Raw genomic sequence first — 17,337 nt, forward strand, 5'->3', positions numbered from 1 at the left:
ACCATATGAAAGCTGTTCACAACGTTTGGATTATTTGACACCAAACTAAAATGTGCTGCCCTAATAAGTGACAAACACAATCTGCAGGTCAAAAGTTATCTTCTAAATGAGAAACGATCTATTAAATTTCATTAATTTAGTTTTTCTCCAAAAGAAAAGACAAACATCTTTGACATTTAATCTTGTGTGACATTTGAATCCCTCATATTAATCCTTGGACTTCAAACAGTTTTCATCTGTGAAGCTTTGCTCTCAAACATCTGAGCGTGAAGATATTTATTTTGTTTATGGCCTCGGATCATTTTTTCGGGCTGGTTCGTCCTGGCAGCAGGGAGACAACAAGCACTGAATGACCTTAAATGTTTTAACAAACTTTCTTTTTGCACTGGGGGTGCTTTTAATTCCACAGCCTGGTTGTGCTCAAATTCCGCTGTGCTGTAAGGCCGACCTGCATGCAAGGAAAAGAAGGAATTTCAGCGAATTTCAGCGAATGCTTGATCTTAAACTATTCTCTCTCTGTCTCTCTCTCTCTCTCTCTCTTTTTTTTTTTTTTTTTTTTTTAAGAAAAGTGCCGCAACTTTGCGCAGCAGCTCCCCGGGAGGCCTGCGGAGCGTCACTTGGTGCGCTCTGTAAGTTTATCAGAAAGCTGAAAATGGGGATGTAGGAAGTCAGGCGGAACGAAAGATTACAGGTTAATAAGCGAACTTCCTGTTTGTTCTGTGTGCAGGTCGGTCGGACGCGTCTGAATTATCCGCGTTCAGGCTCCCGTACTTTACCACGTTCTGTAGTTTATGTGCAAGCGAAGGTCCTGGATTTACTCTGCTTGACAACTCGCATGTGCACACACAGATGCACATATTTATGTGAGAAGTAAGACATGTAAATGTACACACCTCCCCCAAAATCTACATAATTCCTCTTGAGCTGCCATGCGCTAAAATCCATCAGATGCAGGTTTTTATTCAAAAATTTTTTGCAAAACACTCCAAAAAAAAAAACAAAAAAAAAACCGCCCTGCATTTTAAAATCTGAATTCTGCATTAAGAGGGAATGTGTGGAGATGGTGAAGCTAAACTTTTTAAATGAAGTTTGGCCATGAAGCGCTCAGATGTTTTAGTTTTTTTCTTAGTGGATGCTCTGTTTATGGAGACTTCTTCCATCTTAAAGTGTGACAGCCTTTTCTTTTCAGATTCAGTAATGAATTGGTCCTGGAACCAACTGGTGAATGAATCTGAGGAATAATCTGCATGTTTATCGTCTCCAGTAAATCCAGCTCTGCACATTTTTTCACATCAAGCACTTAAAAGAGGAAGAAGGAAAAAAAAGAAAGAAAAAGAAATCAAACCAGTGAGAAATCTCCTGATCATGTGCAGAGTTTGTCCCTCAGAGACAATAAGAATCAAGACAGTTTCGGGTTTTGTCTGATTTGATGCACGGTGAATAAAAAAAAAAAAAAAGAAAAGAAAAAGAAAGAAAGAAAGAACGAAAGAGAAAGCCAAGGAGGCTGATGGAGTGTGAAGAAGAGGCGCAAACAGGACGAGAGCTTTCATTACGCACGCGCGCGCGCACGTGCTCCGTGTAAATTGCAGTCGCCCACTTGAGATGCATGTTTCCCTTCGGCTTGTCAAATAGCCGTGCACCCCGCTGGGGCTGAAGTCTTTGTTAGAGGCGGAGGGGAGCCTTTAAAATGCCACAAATGAAACTGCTCTCCTGCTCAGCGGATTCTGATAAACGCGCCGGTTCAGCTTAGGGTCACTAAAGCAGCAGCCGTACGCGTGAGATGTGTGTGCTGATTTACTTAAACCAGAACGTGAAGGGATATTTGTTGCCGCCCCCCACCCCTCACCCACACACCCCTCTTGATTTTTGTAAACCGGTGCAGTTTCCTATTGCTTTTGTAGCATTTAAATCCTGCATGGAAGCCCACGAATGCGCAAGAGCATGTCTGAACTCATGGCTGCACACACGCTTAAACACACACTCCTGCATACCAGAGTACTGGCGTGCTCAGCTGAGGTTTTACTGTTGTCTGCTTGCACTTCAGCACCTCAGCACCTCCTCCTGTTGGTGTTCACTCCGCTTAAGCTAGGGGGAGCTATCAGGCTGGGAGCGCTGGAGCAGAGTGTGTGTGTGGTGTGTGTGCGTGTGTGTGTGAGTGTGTGTTTAATCAGATGACATCAGTGCTGGAAGACCACATTCACCTCTTTAACTGTCAGCAACTGCACCCTGTGTACTTCTGGGTCTTATTTACAGTGAAAACTTCACTGGGACTCACTCACTGTGCGCTTAGTGCAAGGATTTAAGCATATCTTCTGGACTTTTTCTTTAGTTTATAACACTGAATAATTCTGGTAGCACCCCTATGGGATTAGTCTTTCATCTCCACACATTTTTCAGGGTGGGAGTGATTAATTTTGTGTAATTTTATGCTGAACCAAATGTTTTGTAGTAGGCATGGGCTGGCTAATGGTGTTAAAAAGTTTTTTTTTTTTTTTAAAACACGTTTAAAATTTTCCACCATAGCGTTCCTAAAGCACAGTGCTCCAAACCTGTGGCTGTGAACTGCCAGTCAGCTGTCTGAAATAAAATACAGCTTTCTTCATGCTTACAAAGTCGGCACACTTTGATTTGTGAAAATGTTTCCTGTCGCAAATACAAAGTCGTTCATGGTGTCGTAACGCGTCATGGTTGAGGTAATGCTGTTTTAAAACTACTGGATCTTTCTTTTCACTCGAATCTGTTTATCAAAGTCAAAACAACACTAAATGTTACAGAGTTTTGTATAACTAAAACAACATCATTCATTGATTTAGCAAACTTAACGACAAAACAGAACAAAGTAAAAATAAAAAAATAAAAAGTCACATTTTGTGGATTAAAGTTAGTTTTATTCAAAACGGGGAGGATTTGTCCACAGAACAGGAGAACAAACATCATCCGATTCCCCTGCTTGGCCTGGAATTGTTTGCTGCTCAATATGAGTACTTTTTTCATGTATTTCTTGCTCTGGTTTTGATGGTTGACAGCAGACAGGAAACGGCAGAAGAGCGAGAAGGTGATGGTTTGATCCTGAAACACCTGCAAACCGACAAACACATCGTACATTCTGCACCAACACAGTCGGATTCATCTCCAGTTGCTCTGTCAAAACAAGTCGCAAAGTAAAAATAGTTGATGCACAGTAAGAACAACTTTGTGTCTGCAGAGCTCCTGCATCCAGCTGCAGCCGCATGCGGCAGCGAAATGAGCTCAGAGGAAATTAACTTAAATCAAATTTTGATATCTCAATACCATCCTGCGTGAAAGTGTGTGTTTGTGTGTGATAGTGTGTAGCCTTACTAACATTTTTATCTTGATTTCAGAGCTCGCTACACACACAAAAAAAAAAGAAAACACGCTCTGGCATTTTTTTTTTTTTTTGTTGTTGTCAGCTTAAGTCGCTCAGAATAAAAGGAAACATTTGATGGCATTTGCTGGTATCTCAAGCTGCAATAGTAGATGGCCACCAAATGAAGCCAAACCGCAGGTACGGTAGGCAGCTTGGGCCAAATTTGCAAACAGAGTATTTTTAACTCTGCATTTCATCGTAGCTCCGCATCTCTGCTGATTTTTTTTTTTTAATTCTGCCCATTTCTTTTTACTTCCCCCCCCCTCCTTCATCCTATTAGCGCTCTCAGCTGCCTCACATAAACCTTATTAGGTAAATCAGGCTACAGTGTCGCTTCCTCCTCCACGCCATCATTTGCATGCAAACTGTCGGCCGTGCCGACGTGCCAAAAAGAAGAGAAAATACTCAAAAACAAACCTACGGTTTTGTTTTCATGCGAAGCGTCTCCTCAGACGGGCTGAATGTAACGTTACACAGCGATTTATCAGGACGACTAACAAACATTTGAATAAATTTGATCATTTTTTTTTGTGGTTTTAAGAGAATCGTTCTGTTCCAGTTGATCAACCCACAGGAAGGCAGCTGCCTATTTCACATCTGTCGGTGTTTATCACATTACTACAATAACTGACATGTCAGATGAAATCGAGTCTGCGGTGTGTGTGTGTGTGTGTGTGTGTGCGTGTGTGTGCGTGTGCGTGTGTGTGTGTTTGTGTGTGTGTTGGGTTTGTTCCAGGTCAGCTAACTGGCTTTATTCTCTCTGATGTTTATTAGGAAACACACTCCGTACTGTACATGGCTGATCATTTCAGAGGACAGATGGCTGCAGCCTGCAGGCCACAAACACAATAATGCATGCATGTGTGCGTGTGAGTATGGGTGTGTGTACTGCAGACAAACATGTTACGATGCAGAAGAAGCAGGGTTGTGGGCTGATGGAGCTCTGATGCTGTACACCTGCTCACACACACACGCGCGCACTCTCACACACTTCCTGCAGCCGTAGAAAACAGATAAGCAATGCCTGCATCTGTCTTCAGTCTGCCTGCTGATATTCTGAGGATCAAATCTAGAATACATCTCTAATTGAAAGTTGATCAGCTCTGTGTTAAAAAGCAGCAGGTCTATCGAGTTTGACATCTGCAGCTAAATCCTTTGTCCGTTAGAAACGGAGGTGATGATGAGGAATATCAGGAATAACATTTGTAGTCTGGTTGGACACCAAGTGTGTGAACTGGAGAATCACACACATGATACCGTTAGAAAAATGAAGTTTTTCTCCTTTAGAAGGTTGTCCTGTATATGTCCTCATCTTAGTTTTACTTATAGAAACTAGATGAATCTTACAGGCACGATGAGGAATCAAACACAGATTTTTATAGAGCCTCCTGTTTATCATATACCAACAATGAATTTACAGAGTAAACCGAATTTGAGATAAAAGTGTGTTCAGCCTTTATCAACCCTTTGTGATCAAAACGGACATCAATAAGTTTAACAATGGCACTTCAGTAAAAATAAGTGGAAGTGGAAGCCTACTTGAATTGATTTTGTTTTTGGATTGGAAAATGTGTTACTCTGGCTTCCTTACCATCAGATTTCACAGCCAGCTGCTGCGTCTGAAGCCTTTCTGAGTTTATGATAAAATCCTGCTGAGTGCATCAGAGTTCGCAGAGTGGATGAATAGAGAGCAAAGGTCACGATTCAGGGTCGGTCATAACCTCCACTGTTTGGATCTGTGCAATTAGTCCGCTTCTTCCTGCTGTTGTCCATTTCTCTCTTCTTTCTGTCTCTGTTCTTTGAGGAGAAGACTCAAAGATGTGTGTCTTTGTGGAAAAAAAACAAACAAAAAAAAAGTTAAACTATTTTTCACAGCTCCTGCTGATGTTAATCCAGACTGACGTTCACTCGTGTCGCCTGTTTTCTTCTCTTAACTGTAGCAGAAGTTGAGCATCCAGATGGCGCTCTGCTCTCCGACCCGTCGCCCCCCCACCCGCTCGGCCTTCCTGGCCACGCTCTGGAGCCCAGCTTGGCCCACACGCTGCCGCCCGGCCTCCACGTCGATCACGACCTGCTGACCTGTGGCCAGTGCCAACTCACCTTCCCGCTGGGCGACATCCTCCTCTTCATCGAGCACAAGAAGAAGCAGTGCCAAACACCGCTGCTGCCCAACGGTTGCTACGACAAGTTGAATGACCGAGGAGGAGGAGCAGGAGGGGGAGGAGGAGGAGGAGGTGGGGGTCTGCAAAGCCTTCATCACTACGCCCAGCGGGGGGAGCTGAGGAAGGTGGTGGAGCCGGTGGAGATCGGCATCCAGGTGACACCAGAGGAGGAGGAGGCGGTGGGAGGGAGAGGACGAGGAGAAGGAGTGGAGAGAGGGGAGAAGACGCCCACCAAAGGAATTTGCCCGAAGCAGGAGAGCACTCCAGCAGGTAGGCAGGACAGAGGCACACTATCACTTTCAGGAAGCTCACATTTTCCCCGACACACATCCAAAAAAAAAAAAAAACACCTTTCTCCAAATACAATCTGAAAAACAAAATTCATTTAAGCAAAAATTTGTAGAATTTGTTTGAAATCATTTTAGTTTGCAAGTGTATTTTCTCAACATTGCATAACTTTCCCACTATTCTAAACTGGGACTTTTCCTAACGTTTAGAGTTGGAGACAGAGTCTGATAGGTCTGCTTATGCTCAGTTTTCATTTTTGATTGAATCAAACTCTCTAAATGGACAGTATAATATTGAACAGTACTGATATTTTTTTCAAAGTTTTTCACCTGAAAACCACTGATTTCTATGTGTATAGTCACGATTTTGATTGATAGAACAAACCTAACGTCCAGAAGTATTACAATACATTAATTTTATACCTTTTTTTGCAAGCAAACCATGCTTTTATATCCAACCCATTTAACTTCTTTTGAAAACAAAATGCTTTCAAAAGCCACCTTATTAGTTAATTTACTTCAATCTCCATATAAATCCAGCTTTTCTGGGAATGCCTTGGAAGTTTATTGGTAAATAATTAGAACTTCTCACAGATCTTTTTGTAGTTCATCAGTAGAAAATGGAAAAAGTAGCGGCAAATCTATAAAAACGTGGTTTTCCACCTAATCAGAGAGGCCAGGCAATGACCGCAATTATCGGGGAAGCAGCCAAAAAGACCCATTGTTTCTCTGGAGGCGCTAAAGCGATCCGCAGCTCAGGAGGGATATTCTGTTAACATGGTAACTGTTAGCCATATTTTACACCAATATTGCTTCAGTGGCAGAGTGGTAAAACTGCTGAATTGTTGATAGAAAACCAAAATAATTTCTGTCAGCGACTTGCTGACAGGTATGGGACACAGCAAACGTGTGGAAGCAGGTGCTCTGCTCAGATGAGAAATAGTTTCTGGCATTCAGTTAGAATAATGTGTGTGGCATGCGCTACAATTTTCAGATTTTTATTTGCAGGTAAATTTTGAAATTGCATCTCACATTATAGTTAGAGAACAAGGGGGCTTGGGGGGCGGGAAGCTCAGCTGCTTTTGTACAGAAGATTATGTGGAGAGCATGCAACTGTTTTGAGTCAGCTCTGATTTTCAACTCTAACTGGATGCAACAGAATTTGTTTGCAGAAACTCCATTATACTAATATACATAGCATTTGGAAAAGAGGTGTATCTGTACTCAGAAGCAGCTGAAAACGTCAGTTTGTGCAAAATGAGATGATAACCAGAAACTGATTGAATTTTGATCCAAATTGCAAGCCTAATATTACCACAAGCTAATGATTTCTCGGAGCAAATTAGAATGCAAAATGAGTGGAAGACATGCCGGGACACCTTCACCTTAATCATGAGATCCTTGAGGGTTTAACTGATCTGGAAAACAGCATTTCCAGATTCTGACCTCCAACTCTCAGGTCTGTCTGCTACAAAGAGAGTGTTTGGGTTTGCATATCTTTGAGCACACATGTTTTCAGTTTTTGTGGATCAGTCCCGTCGTGTTGCTGCTGCAGGAAGAAAGAGAGAGAAGTTCATTTCATTAGAGAGGGAGGACAACAGAGAGAGGACAGACGCCTTCCACACTCAGAGCTCTAAACCCCCTCAAGGACTCGGCTCGTTGAAACAAACTGTGCAAAAACATGACAGAGAGGCTCACCCCGACTCGCGTGGAGAAATCCAGCCTAAGCCATCTGCTTAAAAAGGTGAAAAGCTCATTAAAATTCAAATAAGCAAAGCCAGGAAAAGAAAGAAAGAGGAAAGAACACAGTGGAAGGAGAAGGCAGAGAGGGGGATTAAAAAGAGGCAAGTTTCTTCCATTTTTTTTTCAGTTATCTTTCAAACCAGTCAATATAATTACTCCACAGGAGAAAGGCTGAATATTCCCAGAGAACTTCGGAAGTCAGAAATCCACAGGAATTCACCAAAATCCAGATTTAGCTAAAAATCACCAACAAACCAGCGGTTAAGCAAGGGTCAGGACTCAGAATGCATATAACTTAAAGATAAAAGTTTCCAAATGTGTCTGATTAGCTGGTACGCATACCAGCAACAAAACATTTTCTCTAAGTTGACTTTGTATTTTTGTGTTTTTTTATGATATAAAGCACTTTGAAATCCCGTGTTGCTGAGAGTTGCTATACAAATAAAATTTGATTGATTAATTATTTAATAGAGACAGCTGCTTTGGATGAAAGCATTTATCTCTAACCTTAATCAGATTTTTAAGTTTGAAAAAACTCCTCCAAAGTCATGCTGTTAGTTGTTGTGTTTGTAGATGATGACTGGTGTTGTTGTATTATGGTTTTTGATTAAATAACTAAAAAGGAAACAGGGTTTGATTCCGAACTGTAGCTAAGTGATCAGTGAATCTCAAACGAAAGTAGATATTCTGTGTAGTTTGAGGCCATAGTGGTCAACATGAAAAACGTTGCTACACTTTTCTGTTTCCTGTTCTGATTTTAGCCCTTGCTTAGTGTGCGTTTGCAGATTCATGTTACAGTTTTCATTTTATTTTATGTTCCTCAGATTCTCTAACAGAATGCTAATGCAACAAGATTTAAATTGAAGTCAGAAGCTGACGTAAAGCTTGCTTATACGTGCAGAGTTTCACTGCTTTGGACACGACAGGGAAAAACAAAAAAAACAAAAAGAAGAAAAAAACAGCTCTCTAGCTCGGTGCTAATTGACTTCATGTCATTAGTTTTTCATATTTATGTGCAGAAATATATTTTCCCTTTGCTTCAAATGCTTGCAATATATTCAACTGCAATTCTCCAGTGGAATCAGCCCCACATGCTGGAAACCGTAATTGCACAATATTTCTTTATAACAGAAAGCGTAATAATAATTTTCATATTAAAAGCAAAAACATTAGTGGCTCAATTGGACGTGCACTGCGGCGGCAGCTGTAAACTATATTGCTCCAATAAGATTTTATGTTGCAAAATTACCCTCGGTATTTCACAGTTTCCACATGATGCATACGTCCAAGCTGCACCTTATTAACACAAGCAAAGGACAGAGCGCTTTGTTAATCAACACGGGCTTTAATTTGCAGAAAACGCACGACTCGCAAAGCACGACTCGGGGGGGAAGGGTAGCGACAAGCTGGGAAAGAAGTTTTCTTTCCGACTTAGATGGAGTTTTTCTCTTCACACCTTTTATTACCTGGTGTTGTAGGTGGGGACAGAGATGGAGCAGAGGGAAAACTGATCAGGGCGGTGTAATTGGCACCCTGCAGGTTGATACAGCAGAAGCAATCCTCTGTTTTATTTCAAACTTTTAAATTAGAAAAGGTGCTCCTGCTCTGTAACTGATCCCTTGTCTTTCACCGGTTATGCTAAAGTCAGACATGAGAGAGAAATATGGAGCATGAAGCGTTCCCCCTCCTGAGCAGTAAAAACGTGCTTCTCTATCAGTGTGAGGCTTTCTGGGACCAATTTTAGCATAAGTTATGGTTCACCTTCTAAAAAAAAAAAAAAAGACTACATCTCACAATGATTTATGATCCGTAAGGCAAGTATAGATTTATTAGACATTTGATAGAACAAGATTTTTTAAACAGTTTAAGAAAAATTGACAAGTTTCTGTAGGTGTAATCTCACTTCTCAGGCAAATTTCCCTTATTTAGTATTTCCTTTTTCATTTTTAATTCTAAATTTAAGACATATAATTGTATGTCATTGATAATAAAAAATATATATGTGCATGATTATAAGTTCTCCACAATATGAAGGTCCTTCTAGTTCATTTCTTGTCAAGCATGTTTAAAATGATATTCCTTTTTAAAAACTTTATTAAATAGAAATGGAAAGCTCAGAGCAAGATGTAGCTTCTGTCTTTTTGTGGGAAGATTTATATTTCTTTAACAGCAAAGATGAATCAAATTCAGAGGGAGAAAATCTACTGATGTTAAGCTAAAGTTTACGAAACAAGATGAAACGATGAGATTTGAAAAATAACAAACACGTGTGCAAGATATAGTGAGAAGCAATATATGTAACACATTCTAGTGCTCACAGGATACATTATTAGTTTGTATAAAAAGTTATGTTAATTTATATTTTATAAATAAAATTGTATTTTTTTTTATTGAATAGATAAAAATGGGTAGAAATCGAATGGTTTTGTTGTGATTTAATGTACGGCATTGCAGTTGTAGTGGGGCCGTAATGAGTGCTGCATCCACTAACTTTTATCTCAACACTTTGTGAAGAAATTGCTGGTTGATGTGATTGATCATGGAGGTGTGCGGATGTTGAGGAGATCAACAGGATGAGGCGAGGCAAGTTTAATCTTCTAAAGTTAGCTGTAACATTTTAAAAATCAATACGACGACAAACAGGAAACCAAAGAAGAAACCTTAGTCTTTACCATTTTCGGGCCTTTAAGTTCTCTACTAGGTACTCCATAGATATTCCTCACATATACCACCAATAGGAGGGTTCTGCAACCCTGAGAGTAAATGCAAATAACTATACTGTAGGCACTAAGAATAATGTAATATGTCACTTTTGTAATATGATTATTTTACCTGTTGCTACCATACAATTTTATATGTAAAATAAATAAAAGGAGATGTAGAAAAAAAAACTGTTGAGAAAACCTCAAAAAATGCAAAATTGCATTGAATAAAATAGAAATGGCCTTCATTGTCTGACGCAGGGGAAATCCATGTATAGCAGCAGCTTAAAAGTTCATGAAGCTGCTAAAACAGGCCAGAGGTAGTCAGAGTCCAGGTTTGAAATATTTGACCGACTAACGGCATACAGCAATTCCTTCTCCGACTCAAGGTTTTGTTGTTCGCGAAGCCTCTGAATTAGTCAAAATAAACGATGAAGCAGACAATGACTGTTTCTTATCGGCGCTGACAACACAGACAACCAAACATCATCGGAGGCAGTTTGAAGAAACGCGTTGGGGCCAACCTGCTGAAGGTTTTCTGGCAACAGTTGGGTCAAACACCTCCATAGTGTCAGGTGAGCGTCGGCCTGGTTAGCAGGCGCCACACAGTGACAGCAGATTAAAATAAAGAAACATGTCGGTTTTCCTTTAAGGCTTGTGCACTGTGTGAGTGCTTCTCACCGGGGAGTGTTTAACAGCACCTGACACGATGCTGTGCAGCCCTTAAAGCCCCGTCAGCCAGGCTTTAATTCAGACGTTTAACCAAGTCCACTTACGCCACACACACACACACACACACACGCAGCAGAGGGGGGAAGTTCTGACAAACTCCGAGACGATGACACCTTTCTTCAATCTGACGGGTTGTACGTGTGCAGCGTTCGCAGCCTTTCTCGCTTCTGTTTGTTGCACTTCAATTATTCTTACACCACCAGCTGTAATTCCAATATTAAAACGCGGCGATGACGAAAGCGCTTCAAACGTTCACACACGTTTTTCATAAATAATGACAGAGCTCGGTGGCGGGTCGTGAAAATATTTACCATATGCTTATTTATCTTCCAAATTAAACTGCATAAAGAGCTTCAACCTAGAGTGTGTGTGTGTGTTTGATATAGCAGTCTGTACTTTAGAGGCGTTATGGAGCCCCACTGCTCTTGTTTTTTTTTTTAGTGTGTGTGTGCGTTGTTTCAATAAAGCTGGGAGGCCTCTCGGATGGAGCGATGGCCTGTTTGAAGTGGTAATTACTCTGGTTTGTATCGCTTTCTCTCTCTCTCTGCAAGTATTGGTTTGCCTCTCTCACCCCAGCCTGGGTGTTTGTATCTTTAGATAGTTCAGCCGTGATGCATTTTATAGGGTCTGAACGGTGCATGCACATATAAGGTCGAGGTTTAACCACACAGTTTGTTTAAAAAAGGACTTGCTGTTTGCTCAGATAAGAACTTACAGAAATGTCATCTGGTTCTGGAAAACTGGGTTCCTTATTTATTTATTTATTTTATTCTGAAATTGTTTAAGTGGGAATATAGAGCAGCGATCCCCGGAGTCTGCTACCTGGAGGATTACCGATCAAACACAGATGCCGTTTCATACGTCACCCCTGCCGCCATATTGATAGGGTTGTGAGAACTGTTGTATGATTCTGCAGGAAAGTGAATTTTCCAGTTTTGAGTGCAGGATTTGCTCAGATTTTAAGTTTAAGCAGCACTATACATTTTTCTCTCCATTGCTAAGTCATATTTGTATTTAATTAGTGAATAAAAATGCCGTAACACAATTAATGTGTTTGATGTTAGCTATTTTTTCAAATATATCAAGAGTTTGTAAAAAGAGTTAAGATCACCTTATGTAAAACACCGTGCAATATAAATCCATTTTATATTTCACATAAGTGTTTTAATTAACAAAACAATTATGTTATGTACACTAGCTTTACTTTATGCCCTCCCATAAAACGAGTGTTTTGGAAGTATTTTTGAGGTTTATTGTTCACCACTCAACCGCAGCCAGTTTAAATTACAGCATGATAATAAATATGTACGTTTTAAAATTAAGGGGTTCATAAAATGCAAAACAAACATGAACTGGTTGGAATTGCATGTCTTTAAATTCAGACAACTTCCCCACCAATTTAGCATCTGACTGAGATGTTCAATGTTGCTTCTAGCTCTTTGTAGAGTCTTAAAATGGTGAAACAGCCCTTTATCAACAAAAAAGGTTTATTGAGTCAGAAACCACTGTACAAAAATATGTACGACCATATTTTTGTACGGTGTTGCACTATCTACAACACATGGGAACACCTTTTATCTGGATGTGCAAAAACCAGTAGAAAACCCTGAGGCCAAATCACTTTTTTCCTTCTATTTGAGCCCCGCTGTTACTGATCACCGATGGCTAATATTTATAAAATGTCACATTCCCTTTAATCAGGACCCAACGGCGTCACTAATGAGCAAATATAAAATTGTTTTCTCTGAGTTTTCAATATATATGACCCTCATAAGCATTCAAGCCCAAAGCCACGCGTTTTAGACGGACAAACACAAGGAGGAGCAAGTGAAGCAAGGGGACAAATTAGTAGCAGGAGGAGATGTTGAGTCAGTCTGGTGCTAAAATCTGACGTCTCCCTAGTCTAAAACTGTTTGATCCTAACATAGCCCAAAACTGACTGGATGTAAACCTCGAAAACAAAAGGAGGAACATTTCCACTAAAAGTAAAAAAGAAATAAAAATACTTCTACCTAGTTGAAAATCCAGTGTCACTAAACGTATAGTTTGTTAAACAAATACTCCGACTTAAACAGTAACACTGCTTTTATGCATTAGCCTGTTGATGCTGTTGACGGCTGACGCTCCTGATTTGGTCTATAAATCCTGACATCCTGTGATCTTTTTAAATACTAACACATCCCTGTGTGTCGTTCATTCTTCACAACGAAGAGAAGAAATATGCTGGAGTTCAATTGTTTGCACGTTCCGGGCACTCAATAAATAATTTTTTGCCTCATCAGGTTGGTTCCTACTTACAAAGGATATTTTTAGTTGTTCATTAGAATGATCGTGTTTAACCGCTGGCTCTTTCCGAGTATTCCTCATCGAGCCTTAGAAATGCATCACAGGATGAGATGTTGCGTGTCCGTGTGAGCATACTTTTCCCCCTCTTGTCTTCCCTCCACCCTCCTCTTCCATCTTTCTTCTGTAAAATCCAACATCCTGGACACAAACCAGGCACCCAGAGCGAAATGAGACACATGACGGCAGAGAAAGACGGTGACTGATTGAGACAGAGAGGAAACACAGAGGCTGGAGGTGGGTAGGGGGTTGGGGGGGGGAACTTCGCCATCAATACAACATCTCATGTGCTTCTTTGCATTTTCTAAATCCCTTTTTGCCATTTTTGCCCTGTCTTCTCCCTCTCTGTCTCTGCAGCGGTAATCACTTTGCATGCACTCATTTAAATATTAAAATTTTCTTTAATCATCAAAGCCAGCGAGCATCATGCATATTCATATCATCTCACCCCCAAATGCCTCCATCCCCTGCATCTCAGGTTCATTACTCTGCCACACAGCCATTAGCCACTTTCCTAATCACACAGTTTACACGCACAGACTGGCCACGTATGCACGGACACGCACACGCACGCACACACAGCTAGCCAGCAGCAATAGCCGGTGCTAATCCACTAACTAGACTAAAACACACAGGCATCCCTCCAGTCCGAAGTGAGTGAGCAGACTTGTCATCCATCTCGATGGCTGGAGCTGCGAGTATTTGTCAAGAGGCTCGACGAAGCCCTCATTTGCATAATGACTTTGTAGTTCTGCATTAATATAATTTGCATATGAAGCCGTGTTAATTACTCCTGATCAGCCTTTTTTGCATTCATGCATGGTAATTTTCGGCGACTTGCAAAATTGATGTCCTGGCGTCAGTGATGAGATTGGTGGAGGAGGCAGTGGTGTGTGTGTGTGTGTGTGCGTGTGCGCGCGTGAGGGAGGATGAAGGTGAGGGCTGGAGGAGGAAGAAGAGGAGGTGAAAGGAATGTTGGACCTTTATCAAAGATGACAGATCAACTCTCTTTTTGCCCGTAACTTTACTGAAATCTGCTTTATTTGTTGAGAAACTGAAGGCTTTTCAGTAAATTCCCGTCCTACATTTATCTCACACACACACACTGAGTCGAGCACTGTCTGGCAGCCATTTGTAAATCTATTGTTTACTCACAGTTCTTCATTTCAAAACAGCGAGGACTTCTCAGACATTGCGGGGCTTGATGAAGATGAAAACATTCACAGAATTTTGGAGATTACAATTTAATTCGAGTGATGGAGACGCCTGCGATTTCATACACGTGGTACCTCTAAAGATCATGAAAAAAAGTGAATAGGCACTGATTTTAAAAGATGTGCCTTTATTTTAAATCTTCTTCTGTGAGAAGAAGCTTACTTTAATTTCTTGGGGGCGGGGTAGTTTGATCCACAGCGCATTTGTGTGCCATTTTGCGTTAGTGAAGTTCAATTTCTATCAAAATGGAATGAAGAGAAAGAAGGCAGGCTACGTTATTTTGTGATTTGATTTATTAAAACGCAGTCAGAGGTTGTTGGGATCATGGAGAGTCTCCGGCTGCGGCCAATAAAACCATCAACAGGATGGGAATAAATCACAGGGAAGCTTTGGATAATACTGAAGAATCCTGGTTTCATTCTTCAACACTTGGAGTTCATGTTTGTGTGTTTTTGCACCAAAACAGATGGTTTGCTATAGTGATTGTAGGTGGCACTGTGTTAACTTATTTGGCAAATAGTTAGTGTGAAGAACTTATTTTCTACGAGAGCTATATTTGAAGACGACCTGGATCATACGCTTCCTTTCAGGTGATCAAGAAATATAGAGCAATAAACTTGGACCTTTTTGTGTGGCATTTTTTTCCCTATTTGACAAGAGGAATAAATCTTGTCAAAATCCTGACAAATGGTTGCCTTTATTTTTTTTCCATGTGAAACTTAACGTGTGAAAACTTGGGCAAAAATTAGCAGAAATGTGTGAATGAAACTAACATTAACGGGAGCTGTCGCCTCATTCATAAAATAACAGAATGAAACATAATTTTTACTTTGTGTTAGAGGAGTAACACAGTATAGCTTTGATGGGTTCACACAGATAGGGTTCTCCACAATAGTGGTTCCCAGACTTAAACTAGGCCCTGTGCTAGATCCAGCAGGCATTTGAAGAAAAAACTGGTTTGCCACAATCTGATAGTCAACCTGCAGCTATGTTATTGGCTGTATTATGAACCTATTAATAATTTAGCTTGAAATCATGCAATCATTCCAACAGATGCCCTAATATCAGGAATTTTTTTTTTATATGTCATTGTTGCTTTTAACAACATGAAGTGTTTATGAATGCTTCACAATGCAGCCCAGTTCTTCACTGATCTAATTGGGACCAGAAGCTCTGGAAAAGGAGATAAACACATCATTCAGAGCAAGATTTATTCACCAACAGTGTTTAAGAACTCAGTCGGAAATGGTGTTTATAGATTCAGCTGAACCACAGCTTTGTGCATTGCATTGATCTACGAGTGGCAGCATGAGAGAGTCAACTTTTCTTTCTTTTTTTTTTTTTTTTTTGATACCAGTCAGATTTGTTTTGTTAAAATTTAAGCAGTGTTCTTTTTTTGGTTTTTGTCAGATCAAAAAACGTGATTTGGTGGTGGTTTCCATGAGCTCACCTAATAAAGCTAATAAAGAACCAGCTTATCTGATCCAGGGCCAGACGCACAAAGAAGCACTAGCAACAGTTTAGCAATGCAACTAGCTTTCTGGGAGAAACGAAAAACATTTTCAACAAATCTAATAAAATTACATGAATTTGGCCTTGTAAAGCTTAGGGAAGAGACTGAGATTCATTATCTTAAAAAAAATTAAATTTTTGATTTATATCCCTTTTGGCGTTGGATGTATTGCAGTTAGGTTTAGACACCAACAATTACTTGTTTACGGTTAGAAAAACAATATGCATCATTCCTTCAGAAACTGTCTTCACATGCTATAAACTTACTTTCTTTCCTGTACTTCAAGACTTTTACCAGCTCCAATTAAAACACAAAAAACATGCAAAGCTGTACTGGTTTTGAGTCCATTTCTTTCATGCAGTGAGGAAACGGCACTAATGTTTCCTGCAGCCTCAGGAAACATTTCTCACTGCAGATGCAGAAAACTTAATGCAAACAAGAACTGTCAATTTATGTAAAATCCAAAGTCAGTTGTTTTGCCTATTTCATATTTCCATCTGCTTTGTCAAGTTTCTACACACGATTATGTTTTATGCTACCATTTTCAGCTTACAGTATTTGCCATTGAAGTCCCTAAGCTACATGCTATAGCTCAGAATCATAAATTACTTTGTCAGGTTTGGCAAACACATGATCTTGACTGAAGACAGACTCTACTTTGAATTATTTGTCTTCTCAGAAACTAAAGACTGACTTGCATAAATCACACCTCAAATTCATACTTTGTGTAGTGCTGAGTGAGACGAGCTGAACATGCATAGAAAACTTACTGTGTGTTTAATCCATGCAACTGAGCTGATCCATGCTGCGCCGACGCTTTTTAAATAGCATTTTGCAAACTGGTGAAATGTCATCTACATTTTTGCAGAAAGTAATTTATTAAAAATACTTCATCATGTAAAGATATCAAGCTTTCCCTTCAATGTTCAATGATCTCTCATTAAGGAAAGATGGCTTCTAGAGTTGAAATGAAACCATAGAGTATCATTGTTGTGTTTCTGTCATGTTTTTACCTTTTGTTTTATGTGAAGCTTTTGTCAAGCATGACTGTGAATAGAGAGACAAAAGCGAATTGGGAAGCTATGTGGAGCTTCCCTTCCGTCTAACTTCACTTTTACTGCTACTGATATTTAAGGATGCAGGCTCTGCAAAAAAAAAAAAAAAAGCTGCAACGGCATTCTCTCTGAATGCTATGCTGCTGCGTGTGTGTGTGTGTGTGTGTGTGTGTGTGTGTGTGTGTGTGTGTGTGTGT

At 40.2% G+C, this 17,337-nt stretch overlaps 1 protein-coding gene across 1 annotated transcript in view; it reads left to right on the forward strand.

Moving 5' to 3' along the window:
• Positions 1 to 17,337, forward strand: part of bcl11ba (BCL11 transcription factor B a) — a 40,522-nt gene that overhangs the window by 1,699 nt on the left and 21,486 nt on the right. Inside the window, exon 2 of the mRNA XM_007553088.2 lies at positions 5,329 to 5,820. Within this exon, the coding sequence (XP_007553150.1) occupies positions 5,329 to 5,820 (492 nt within the window). The remainder of the gene's footprint in view (positions 1 to 5,328; positions 5,821 to 17,337) is intronic.

The sequence above is a fragment of the Poecilia formosa genome, unplaced genomic scaffold (assembly GCF_000485575.1).
Source record: "Poecilia formosa unplaced genomic scaffold, Poecilia_formosa-5.1.2 Scaffold54, whole genome shotgun sequence".
Taxonomy (NCBI): domain Eukaryota; kingdom Metazoa; phylum Chordata; class Actinopteri; order Cyprinodontiformes; family Poeciliidae; genus Poecilia; species Poecilia formosa.